Source organism: Rhinolophus sinicus, linkage group LG06, assembly GCF_036562045.2.
Source record: "Rhinolophus sinicus isolate RSC01 linkage group LG06, ASM3656204v1, whole genome shotgun sequence".
Classification (NCBI taxonomy): Eukaryota; Metazoa; Chordata; class Mammalia; order Chiroptera; family Rhinolophidae; genus Rhinolophus; species Rhinolophus sinicus.
In genome coordinates this window covers 63,911,108-63,924,148 of record NC_133756.1, presented here as the reverse complement: position 1 = coordinate 63,924,148, position 13,041 = coordinate 63,911,108, and the positions used below count along the sequence as shown (strand labels likewise).

Genomic DNA, 13,041 nt, shown 5'->3' with positions numbered 1-13,041 from the left:
CTTTCTGTCCTTGTGTGACATCCCCACACCCTGATAAAACATTATTACAGCTATGGAGCAGAGTGGGACGTGAGCATTGCAGGCTGTAGTTTATCGCCAGTGCTTCTCGCTGGAGAGTTTGGTATGAGTTGGCCTTTGCTTGCCTCTGGGTTCATTTGAAGATGTGTTTATTTTCTCCTTGCTCTACAGTATATTTACAACCATCCGGCGTGGTGTGCCCGCAACTGCACTTGCATCTGAATTTGGTGGGCAGCCTGCCCTGGGAAGGGTATAGCCCCTGCATGACCCCTCCCGTACCCGCATGCACGCAGGCACACTCTTGTTTCTTTGAGTAGCTGCCAGGTTTGTAGTGTGTGCGTCTGGGGTAGAATAGCGTGGGTAATTATTTTGGGGATGGGAAACACAGGAAAATTTTTTTTGAATAGGCCTTTCAGCAAGTTGGCAGAGCTTCAGGGCCGTCCCACACCGGTACAAAGGGCGCAGCCATGCTGGTCATTCTGCATTTGCTAGACACAAAGTATCTTAGTTTTTGAATGGGCAGACCCTCCCCTCCCACCCATTCCTTGCTCTTTGTTTAGAATTGAGATGTAATCTAAATAATTGGATTTACCAGCTTACGTTTTTAATATTGGGAAATGAAGTTAATAAAATGGTGTTTTGGCTTACACGTCCCTCAACAAGGGGCCAGCTGGGCATTTCTTTAAATCACTTAGTCCCTCTCGCTCCTGCTTTCTCCATCCAAATTGTATGCATACACTGTGTCTTCCTTGGGTTTGTAAACTGTCAGAAATCCTGGACAGAAATGGAATTTAATTAACCTAGAAATTGCTTTTGTGCCGTATTTAGGGCTGCCCTGGAGATTGAGTGCAGAGATAGCAATAAGCCGGTTAACTCCATCCTGTAGATAACCCCAGAGGAAACCTGGAGGAACAGTGCCACCCTCGTGTGAGGCTTCTGATGGCATACTGCCCAGGAAGCTGCTAAATGCATGATTTGGGGAGGGCAGGAGCCACACACAGGGTATTATTACAAAACAGAAAATATTTGGCACAGGACTTTGTCGGCTCATCAATGGAGTTTCTTTACAAATATCGCCTTGCAGTTCACTTGCTAACTTTCAAAATAACGCCAGTGTTAATTTTGGTGTGTTTCTTTGTTCCCATGAAGGTGCTACACTTTGAAAAAAAACAAACAAACAAAAAAAACCCCACGTAAATACAACACAGGTTTAAAGGTATTTTTTGGATGAAATTTAAAGTGATCAAGCAAAATAATTTTTTGTTGGCTGTGACAACCCTAAATGAGATGCCTCAGTAGAAAAAGAACCTTCTTGTGTACTCGTGTATCTTAGGGAGTGGAAGGGAAAAAGGATGAAGATGGACCACCCCTCCCCAACCCCCAGCTCATGCAGCTCGATCAAGGAGTACCGACAGTCTCTGATACGTGTTGTCCTGTGTGAACGGTGTGTGGCAGGGCCGTCCTCCGGGGTCCAGCATGTGGTGGCCGTGGACAGCTGTGCTGTGTGAGGACACAGGGACCCTGAGTGCATGCCTTGTGGTGGGGTGCACCTCGAGCCTCATGGTGGTGAAGAGCCAGAACCAGACCTTTGGCGTTTGGTAGACCGAACCAGTAACTGGCACGTGGCTCAGGAAATTCTTACTAAGGGGATGACTGTGGTGATGGTAGCAGTTGTGACCACGTGGGCAGGGGTTCAGTAGAGTCCTGTGAGCCTGATTCTTAACGACGCTGAGTCCAGCTGACCTTTGGGTAGACTTGCACTGGCATGGCCAGTAACTGTCCCCGGGGCAGAACACCATGTGTTTCCCTCTTCTGTTGCTATCAGGCCTGTTTTAGGTGCATCCAGCTGTTTCCCGGGCACCTCTGGATGGCCATTCAGTCTGCCCCTGTGCTCAGGAAACTCCCATGTGTTTCATTGTGAGATTTCTGAAGAGTGACCGGTGAATTGTGTGGCTCATAAATTGTAGGTACACGGCATGGAGTTCTGTCGCTTCTCTGCACTCACGGACGGCTTGTCCTCGATGCGTGGTAACAGCTCTGTGCAGAAATGGGTCATAAAGAGGAGACCGCAGTACGGCCTACTCTTGGGGGCCCACAGAATGTCAGAGGAATGCAATTGGGGTTGAGTGGTAGGTCCTGGGGGGCGTAGAACTTTACGACGGTTGGATCTCTCTGAGGAGGTGACATTTGAGCAGGGACCTGGAGGAAGTGACCTCCATAAAAATGAACAGGCCTGAAATGTTTCCCCCACCGGATGATGAGACGAAGCCAGCCACGGCAAGATAAAAGAGAAGAGCATTCCAGGTGGCCAGAGCGGGCTTGAGTAAGCAAGGTCCCTTCTGATCATTGTCTCTATCTTAGGGCATTTATTTCTACATGGAGGGACACTCTGGGGGACCAGATCAGTAACCTGACTTCATTTCAACTTCCCTTTGGGACCTTCTAGCTTAAATGGGATTCATACCAGTGTGCCTGAATTTTCTTCTTTTTTGTCATGACTTGAATTGCCATGGGGCTCCTGGACCCAAGAGCTTATAGGGAAGGGGCACACCAGATGGTCTTGCCCACGGCAAGGCTGCGCTTCACCTGCCACTTGGATGCGGATGGTGTGACAGAGAAAACTCTGACCCAAGGACTTAGAGTCCTTCTCAGTTGATGCACCTAGGCAGTAAGGGTGACCTGAAGATCCCTCCAAAAATCAAAGCCGTTAGCTTTTTAACATTTGCCTCATACAGCAAACAGAAAAAACAGACCATAGCTGTATTCTCAGAGCTTGCTATTTGCACTTGTTAGTCCTTTAATTCTCATACACACATTTACACCACAGAAGGTAAGTGACAGCGATGATTTGATCTGAAACTCACACCTCTATTCTCTCACCCCACTGCTCCCAACCCTAGGTTTTTAACACACTGTAAATAAAATGTTACCCTCCATATATTTATTCATATATAAACATGTTCATTTCTTCCTTAACTGGGTTATATTTATTTGATCTATGTAATTTGGGTTTGATTTAATTGGTTTAATTGATGCAAGGAATACACCTAGAGTTCCAAGAGTGAAGGAGGCTTCTTAGGGGGAGTCCTTCCTTAATCAATTGATAAAATTTAAACATGGAAGTGAATCGTGCTCTAGTTGATTCTTCTGTGGTTTGCACGGGGGACAAGCACCTTCTGTGTTTTCTTTGTTCTGCCATTTGTGTGTCTTACCAATGGGCAGTGGGGGCCATCCTGCCTGAACTCTGGGCTGAACGGCTTTGGAGGCCTCATGTGCTGCTGTTTTTCCTTCACCCCAGGAACCCTGTACTCTACCCACCCCCACCCCCACAATGACTGAACTGCCTTAGTTCAAACAATATTTCCATTTTAAAGCCATCTCACTCTGATAAGGAATGGAATGTGTTGTTTCTGGTTAAAATGCCAGGGGGGATGAGTAAATGCTACCTGCGGTGGAGGTGCCTCCTTGCTTGCCAGCCATCGCAGGTCGGCACTCCCAGAGCCCCAGCCCTCTTTAGCTGGTGGGAGGGGTCTGGCCTGGCCTGCCCGCCCCTCAGCTCTGCTTCCCACATCTCCAGGGACAGGTGGTCTGGTTCTTCAGTGTATCTACACACACACACACACACACACACACACACACACACACACACACACACACACACACACACCCCCCCCCCCCCCCCCCCCCCCCCAGCTTTCTTTACTGATTTAAGGTAACAGACTCAGTTCCTTATTCTAGCTTGAATCACCTACCCCTCAAACACACCTGCATGGCTAAAGAGTGCTTATGGCATGGATTTGGCCTCTAATTCGTATCCTTCAAACTCTTTTGTTGTGTGAGGCCAGCAAAGCAAAGTCAACACCTTTGTAATCCTCCTGGGACTTCGCAGGATAAAAAGCCAAACCACAGACCGGCCCTTTCTGCAAAGTACGGATTCTTCTTGGCCTCTAAAAAAAGAGATTGGTTTGTCTTGTTCTTTCGTTCCTGCTTTCATCTGGGTCTTACAAATACTTAATCACTTGGGAGCTCGGTTCACTCCTCTGAGCGGTAATTTATTTTATTGCCACTTTCTAATCTGTTACTGCCTTATTTTTCATAGTCTTCACTGAGAAAGTCATCAGGCAAAAAGTGCCTTTTATTTGAACAATGGTAGGAACAGTTTATCTTTGAGGTCCTGAAATTGTGAAATATCTCACCGTGTCCCGCTCTGTCATCTGCGCCTGGTCTGTGTGTGGTGTTTGTTTTTCATGATTGCTGCGCTGTCTTCTCATAATGTGTGGCATTTGCTGTCGCTGACTTTTGAAAAAGCAATAAATTTGGAGCATTCTGTTCACGTGCAGCCTGGGTTTCTATAAAATCCTTCAATGCTCAGAGCGGGAGCTCTGTCCATTTAAATGAAGATATACATATTATGAAATCGCCAATTAGTGGAATGAAAGTTTTTCGTGGAATGAAAAGATACGGGTTTTCTTTTCACAGGAAGGCATGGTTGATGGAGCGGAGAAGCTTTATTGGGAGAGGAGGGTAGTCCTGCTGGGGTCAGGGCACCCTGAGGGTGGCGTTGTTACCTTGCAGGGGTGTGGCTGTTTGCGTGGGGCTCAGTGTTCTGTATTCTGGTGCTTCCTCGGAAGCAGCTCATGGTGTGGGCTGCTGCCTGGTGCCAGTGACTTGAATCCGGAAATGGAGTGAGCTTTTTAGAAACTTAAAGCGGTTTGACACAGTGATGTTATGTCTGTTGAATCTAATAATAAATTTGGGCTTGTATTTTAAGTCGTTCTTAAAATTTCATTTTCCCTCCTAGTTTGATTGTCTTATTTTATAAAAATACCCATTTGCAAAAGAGAAAAGTCAAAAGGTTGAAATAACTGAACACAGCACCAGTCCTCCTCTCAGAGAGTTTGAGAAGCACCAGTCTACAGCCTCAGTGCCACCCGCATGCCCCCAAAACCCCATCCTGTAGTCTCCCTTTTTGAAGGTCACACCCCGGCTTCGTGGCTTCCTGAGTGCACTCTTCTGGTCTGTCTTGTCTCAGATACAGGCAGCCAGTGGGTTCCAAAAAAGCTCTTTGTTCCCCATAACATGGGGCAGTCACATTTTCCCTGACCATTTCTAAGGTTTGGGAAATTGTTAAAGCTGTTTCGCTTTCTGCTGTTACTTGTTAATGGGGCTATTTCACGTTGGTTATTCCTGGGTGCCGAAGTGCTTTTGATTAGCTGTGATGTTTGCCCAGTAAGTACGAAGGAGTCGTGTGCCTCTCTTGATCAAATGCTGGTTTGCATCGGGAATGTGGTCTCTGCAGCAGTGCTTTTGGTAGGTGGTAGGGGAGGCAAGAGTTGAGACTGGTTGGGACTCAAAGGTTCAATTTAAAGGGGTTAATTTTTACGAAGGAGAAAACCATGGGTATGTATTTTGCTGTATAATTTTGTTAACTACTGGAAAGTTAATTTAAAATGTTATGTATTTTGAATGGCAGCAGTTTAACATACTACGTATTTTAAATAATCCCTACAATACTTAAGGGAAGACTTGTTCATGCTTTACAGATATATTGGATTTCTTTTTATTTCTTATGTAATACGCAAAGCAACCTTGAATTGGGCTGGCGTTGGGTGTTATCAGTCTCACGGTGATTGATTCTAATTTGGATTTCAGACCAGATCTAGATAAAGCCCTATTCTTGGTTCTTTTATGTTTTTTCCCCGCCTGACCTCAAATACTGTTTCTTGAGCATCTGTAGGAGCGGGGCTGGATAGAGAGTTAAAAGCAGTTACACATACAGGTTTTCACCCTCAGATGTGCCTACTTCCATTATGGATTGAGATTCTCAGAATTAAAGGAAGAGCTAATATGAGACAATTTATGATGTCAGGTTAGCTACTCAATAAGGAAAATTTGTTAGGATGCTTATAGAGAAAGGGAAATTAACTATCAGCTATAGTGTCAGCTACAGTGTTAGATGTAAAGAAACCTTTCCAATCATTAGATTAGTGCTCACATTGATGGAAAGGCAGGTCTTACGGAAGATTTTGTAAATGAAAGCTGTCTCGTTAATTACCTCTAAGTTGTGATTCTTAGACACTAAGTGGGTAAATTAGGGTTCAGTATCCAGGTAGGATTATAATGGGGAAGTGGCCTAAAAGGGTAGATTAAGGCCAGTTTTTCGAATTCCTGACTTAGGGGCTTGGATTGTTCCTATAGGCAGAGGGGGTAATCCATGATTTGGCGGGGACGGAGGGGTTTTGGGTAGACCAGAGGAGTACAGTAGTACCTCGGTTTTCGAACGTCTCCGTTGACGAACATTGCCGATTATCAAAGCCATAAACCCGGAAGTAAATGCTTCTGTTTTCGAACACACCTCGGAAGTCGAACATGTCACGTGGCTTCCGCCGAGTGCGAGATCCTGAGGCCTAGCTGTGGCTGTTTTCGAACGTTTCAGAACTCGAATGGTCTTCCAGAATGGATTATGTTTGAAAACCGAGGTACCACTGTATATATTTTTCCTGCATTACAAGCTTTAATTAGTGTAGTGACCTTACGTGGCTCAGTTGGTGTCAGAAGTGATTAGAGGTGGGGTACAAGACTGGGTCAGTGACAGATGGACCAGCAAGGGCAGGCTGGTGTAAGGACAGTGCAGAGGGCGTCACAGGAGACATTTATCCTAAATTGTCTCATTTGTGACAGTATCATGTTGAGGAATTTAATAAACGTGACAGGATGATTTGCATTTCCTCATCGCCATGGACTAAATCAAAAGTGCGTACGGCAGTAGTAATCCCGGGTCATCCAATACCCAGGCACTCGGTGGTCTGTGCAGGAACGTGCTGGTACACACACGTGCACATTTTATATCAGTATATAAAACACAGCCCTTTAATCAAATTTATTGCCCTTTAAAGCAGGCCTGTGGTTTATGCGAGTGGGAGATACAGAACCTTAGAGTTTGCTTGAAATAGGATCTTTTTTCCCCTTTTGTTTCCTAATGTTATTGCTGCATATAGATCTATATTCTCTGATCTCTGCTTAATTTATTTTTAATTTTCTTTTTGCTTTTACAGGCCCAGGCTGCAAGCACAAAGGAAGTTTGCTCAATCTCAGCCGAATAGTCCCAGCACAACTCCAGTAAAGATAGTGGAGCCATTGCTACCCCCTCCAGCGACTCAAATTTCTGACCTCTCTAAAAGGAAGCCTAAGACAGAAGATTTTCTTACCTTTCTCTGCCTTCGAGGTAAGATGGTGTTACCAGTTGGTTTGGAAGGAACAGCCTAGTTGGTAAAAAAAGGAATAGCACCACACGCAGGAGAGATGTTAGCTTTGGTCTCTGCTGCATGTTTCTTTCAATACCCCAGCCTGCTTTGAGGTAGTTTAAAGTGAGAACTCCCACCAAGAGGGTGCTTGAATCTTCATGTTTCTCCTTTTGTGTTCATTTGACTCTTAATTTCTAACTATACTTAACTGTGAAAATATTGGTTGATATATGCAAACCGGACCAAGTGCATGGTGAGGATAAAATTTTGTAAAAGAGGATGGGTTTGGGTTTACACAGAGATACAAAATGTTCTCTGTATCTTATTTGGGAAAGTGTTTACAACAGGAACTAAGTTTTCTAACAATTGTGAGGGAAGAACACAAAAGATTTGCAAAGAAATTGAGGAATCTTTTATGGGAATGTTAGATAGAAAGGAGCATTAGGAAGTGAACTTGGAGAGCTTTGGTGAGGTTAGTTGAGAGAAAGTGAATAGGAGGGAGAGGGTCTTTGCTATTGGTCATTGGCTTGAGGGTCAGGGTTATGTACTTTTTTTTTCTTTTCTCTTTTAAAAAAAAACACATTTTGAAATATTACAGCAAGATTTAGGTACAGTGCAAATAACTTTCTCTTAAACTACTTGAGAGAAAATTCCACTTGATACCCCATTGCTCCTTAACACATTCGTGTCTGTCTTCTTAAAATTAAGGACAGTCTCCTATCACTGTCAAAATTTGGACCTTCAGGACTTTTTCAAACTAGCACATTGGTCTTCTACGCTTGGAGTAAAACTTGTATCATCAGTTCTCTGGTTCTCAGTATTTCAGACTCAAACTAGAATTATATTACTGGGTCTCCAGCTTACACATGGCAGATTGTGGGACTTCTCAGCCTCCATAATTGCATAAGCCACTTTCATATAAGTCTCAATAAATAGATAGGTGGACAGATAGACACACATGTTGATAAAGATACATGCATTGATATGTATCCTAGTCTCTCTGTCTACGCGCGCGCGCGCGCACACACACACACACACACACACCACCCCCATTGGTTCTGTTTTTCTGAGGATTGCTAACATACCAACAAATGCAAAAATGAAGACTTAAAATAAAAAGTAAAAATAAAATACTGTAAAAAAAATTAAGATCTTCATAATGATACATTACCGCCATCTAACCTTCAACCCCCCATATCAGATTACGTCAAATGCCTTAGTGATGTGTGAGTTCAGAGCAGAAGGATCCATTCAGAATCGGGCATTGTCTTTGTGTTTAGTCTGCTAACTCGGGAACAGTTCCTCTGCCTTTGTCTTTCATGACCTTGACTGGGAAAATATACAGGTCAATTATTTTGTAGAATGGCCTCCAGTTCGGGTTGTCGGGTGTTTCCTCATTATTAGACTCAGGTTTTGCTTTTGGGGCAGGAACATCACAAAGTCATTCTTCAGTCTTCCCGTGGTCTGTTGGATGGCACAAAATTTCAGTCTTTTCTTGCTGGTATTCACGTTGATCACCTGATTAGGGCTGGTCTGTCAGGCTTCTCCATGGTCAAGTTACCCTTTTTTCAGCCTTTGTAATTTATAAGTATTTTGGGGGGAGGTTCTTTTAAACTCCCTGTTTCATTTCTCATCAAACTCAATGTATTCATGTTTTTGTATCTGTGCGGACTCATTTCCTCATTTATTCAGAGGGTTGTCATCTGTGGTTGCCGTTTATTTTGATTTAGGTTGTCCTAGATAACCGTCAGTGGAGCCCCTTTGAGCTGCCTCCTCTGTCCTTTTGACATGTCCCTGTCATCCTTCCAGTCTTGCTTCCCGGCACAACCAAATGTTCCAGGCTGCTCTTGTCCCCGCCCCGCCCTGGGATCAGCCATTTCCCCCAGGACCATCGTTGTTTACGTGGCAGCTGCTGTTTAGAAGCCATGGTCGGGGTCGTGTGCGCGCACAGCTGTTGGAGCAGCATTTCTCCTAGGCGCTCTGTGAACATGTAGTGTGTGCACGCGTGTACACATGTGCTCATTTTGTATATCTACGTGTATGTCTATGTCTCTATTCAAATCCCGTTAATTAGCACCAGTACTTCCATTTCAGTTTAATTAACTGAAGGGTTCATTCTGGTTTTCTTCCGTTCCACATTGAAGACTGAGAAACCCGGCTCCTGCTCCAAAATGTATTTGTTTACTTGATCAGTCTTTTCCTGTGTAACCATCTCCCATCTCTGCTGCTATGCCTCCCCCATCTCCCATCTCTGCTGCTATTGCCTCCCCCCGTCTCCCATCTCTGCTGCTATGCCTCCCCCATCTCCCATCTCTGCTGCTACGCCTCCCCCCATCTCCCATCTCTGCTTCTACACCTCCCCCCGTCTCCCATCTCCCATCTCCCATCTCTGCTGCTACGCCTTCCTCCACACGGAACCCTTCCAATCTCACTCGGCTCTGTCACTCCTTAGGGTGCTGTCCCCTTGTGCATGCCCACCTCGCCCTACTCTGGCCCTGACACCACACCTGGGCCACCATGGTTGCCTCTCCCTCCCTCCCTGGTTGCTCTCTCACCGATTTGCTTTAGGTCTGAATTGTTAGGGAAGGGAAAGTGAGGAGTTAAGGTTTAGGTTTGACATTATGGGCCGTTGATAGACCTCAGAGGCTCTCAAGACACGAAGGAGAAGAATATTCCAGGAGAAACTAACTGTCTAGCAGCTGGGGACCCACTTGGCCTTGACTCAAGGGAGATGAGGTAGGTGGGCCTCCTACCACTTCACCTCCATTAGGTTTTCCATAACTCCTTGCTGCAAGATTCTCAGTGTTGAGGGTGAAGCTAGAAAGGAATGTACAAGAACCCCACATACTGGATTGGCTGTGAAGGGTGAAGGGTGACCGGCGGGCTGTGAGGCCGGTAGGCTGTGGTGTGGTTTCACAGGAACACGAGCATGAGTGGGACGTGGTGCTCAGAAGAACGAATGTAAGTTAAAGGAATCTTTGAAGGGCAGCCGTGTCACGAGCAGCAAGATGGTTCTGGTAGATTATGAAACTTCTGTGGTAGCACTCTTCTCTTTTTTTGCCTTCGGTCATACACGGCTTTTTAATGCCGTTGGAGCCAGATTTAACATGGAGCCATGACTGAACTATTTCATTTTCTCTAGCAAGATCCACTGATCTTGTTCCATGAGGATGTCAGGAGATTGCCCTGTTTGATGGAATTAAGTTATAAAAGTGGTTACTGTGGGGTGGGTGTGACTCATTTTTAGAGAGGAATGTATGTGTTTGTGCCCGTACATGCACTATTTTAAAAAATCATATTCTCTGTGGTTTGGGAAGATCTCGAGAGGACCTTACCGGTACTTAGAGGTGTGCTTCTTATTAAGTAAATGGCACCTCATGAGAACCTTACCAGCAATCCGGGTTTGATGTTTCGAGACGAGACAGAAGAGAGTCACGTCTTTTCACAGCCATAGTGGACTTCTTTGAATTGTCAGATGAAACAAAGATGTTAATAAGTGAAACCTAGGGGATTATTAAAACTATTTTGGAAAAATGCTCTGAGCCCACGAAAAATATATTCTTATTAATGAGCCAGGCAATAAAATAGGTATTGTTATTTGATTTTAGCTGATATACATTAAGGATTTGACACACCATTGCACTGTTTCTCTTTCCCCTATACTTTTTAGATTTGCAGTATGAAAAGTGTGAGTCATCTTTAGCTTTATTTTAAGAATCATGTTTTTGTGAGGTTAGTTGTCTTTACCTGAGCAGGCTCCAAAAGCCCAAAAGGATAGATGAATCGTACGGTACCTTCATGATCCTGGAAATCTGATGGACTTGGTGGCGTTAGAAGGCATGTTTTCATGTGTAGTTGACTGAGCTAATTAAAACTCCTGTTGTGAGGAGTACAAGGGGTAAATAGATGACCCTATTGTAGTGGTTCTTTAATAATTCTGTCTCCATTTAAAATTAAGAACAATAAGGTATTAAACTTTTTTTTATCATAACAGTATTATTTGATGTTTCTTTTGGGAATATCAGCAGAAAAGATGGAAAAGTAGGAAAAAAACAAAATAAACTCAAAATACCCCCTCTCCAGACTCCCAGAGACAACAACCACTGTTAACACCTCCTTGGTGAGAATATTTCTAAGCTTTCGATGTGCATATATGATGTGAGTCGCTCCCCTGGAATGGACTTGCATTGTTATTTTGGCAGTCTGGTTTTCCAGTGTCACATAAATTAACAGTATCACATAAATACCTGTCCCATTTTGCAGATGTCTCATCATTTATCTGGCTAATTCCTTATTTACATTCGGACGTATTTTTCACTTTTTGATAACAACTGATGATGATTCAGCCTCATCGGAAATCTTTCAGGAGAAGCTGACAGTTGGGAATCCGATTAACATTCTTATACCTGCATTCTAATTGTTTCTTCTTCTTTGGTGCGGATTCCAAACCACACGGAGCTTGTCAGAGCTGCAAACTTCACGTTCAGCAGCAGGAGCCCACGCACTGCATCACCCTTGGGTGACAGCAGGCACTGTTAGGAGGGCAGAAGGCAGTTTTCAAAAAAGATTTTTATTAAAAAGTATAGCTAACAACAACATTGTGTTAGTTTCAGGTGGACACCATAGTTATCCTACATTTGTATACCTAAAGAAGTGGTAACCGTGGTAAGTCGGGCAACCATCTGACACTGTATCACGCTATCACAATATTATTGATTACATTCCCTGTGCTGTAAGTTACATCCGCATGACTTACTTTAGGGGGAAATTTGGACCTATTCTTGCTCCTCACCTTTTCCCCCTCCTTTTTAAATTTTCAATTACAGTTGACATTTAATATTATTTCATATTAATTTCAGGTGTATAGCATAGTGGTTAGACGTCTGTACAATTTAAGCAATGATCCCCCTGAGTAGTACCCGCCTGGGACTGTATACAGTTATTACCATATTATTGACTATATTCCTTATGCTATACCCTACATCCCCCTGACTACTCTGTCACAACCAATTTGTACTTCTTAATCCCTTCCCCTTTTTCACCAACCCTCTCAACCCCCGCTCCCATCTGGCAACCGTCAAAATGTTCTCTGTATCTATGAGTTTGTTTCTATATTGTTCTTTAGATTCCACATTTAAGCAAAATCTCATAGCACCTGTCTTTCTCTGTCTGACATGCTCTACTCAGCACAATACCTTCCAGGTCCATCCATGCTGCTGTAGAAGGCAAGAACCCATCCCCTTCCCTGGCTGAGCAGTATCCCATTGTATATAGGTACCACCTCCTCTTCATTCATTCATCCATTGACGGACACCCAAGCTGCCTCCACATCTTGAACATTGTAAACAATGCTGCAGGGAACATATAGATGCACATGTCCCCTTGAAGTAGTATTTCGGTTTCTTCAGATAAATACCCTGAAGTGGGATTACTGGGTCCTTCTTTGTCTCTTGTTATAGCCTTTGTTTTAAAGTCTATTTTGTCTGGTATAAGTATTGCTACCCCAGCATTTTCTGTATTTTGTCTGGTATAAGTATTGCTACCCCAGCATTTTCTGTTTTTCCATCCTTTCACTTTCAGTCAGTATGTGCCTTTCGATTTGAAATGAGTCTCTTGTAAGCAACATCTGTAAGGGTTTTGTTTTCTTATCCATTCAGCTACCCTATGTTTTTGATTGAAGCATTTAATCCACTTATATTGAAAGTAATTGATATGTAACCATTGCCATTTTACTCATATTTTTGATTTTTTTTTTTTTTTTTTTTCCATCTTAAAGAAG

The 13,041-nt window shown here is 43.8% G+C and overlaps 1 protein-coding gene across 5 annotated transcripts in view; it reads left to right on the top strand.

The window, feature by feature from the left end:
- Nucleotides 1-13,041, top strand: part of JARID2 (jumonji and AT-rich interaction domain containing 2) — a 253,854-nt gene that overhangs the window by 175,260 nt on the left and 65,553 nt on the right. For all 5 annotated transcript variants that reach the window (XM_019742971.2, XM_074335194.1, XM_074335195.1 and 2 more), the window contains one exon: nt 7,074-7,243. In XM_019742971.2, coding sequence (XP_019598530.2) covers nt 7,074-7,243 — 170 coding nt within the window. The remainder of the gene's footprint in view (nt 1-7,073; nt 7,244-13,041) is intronic.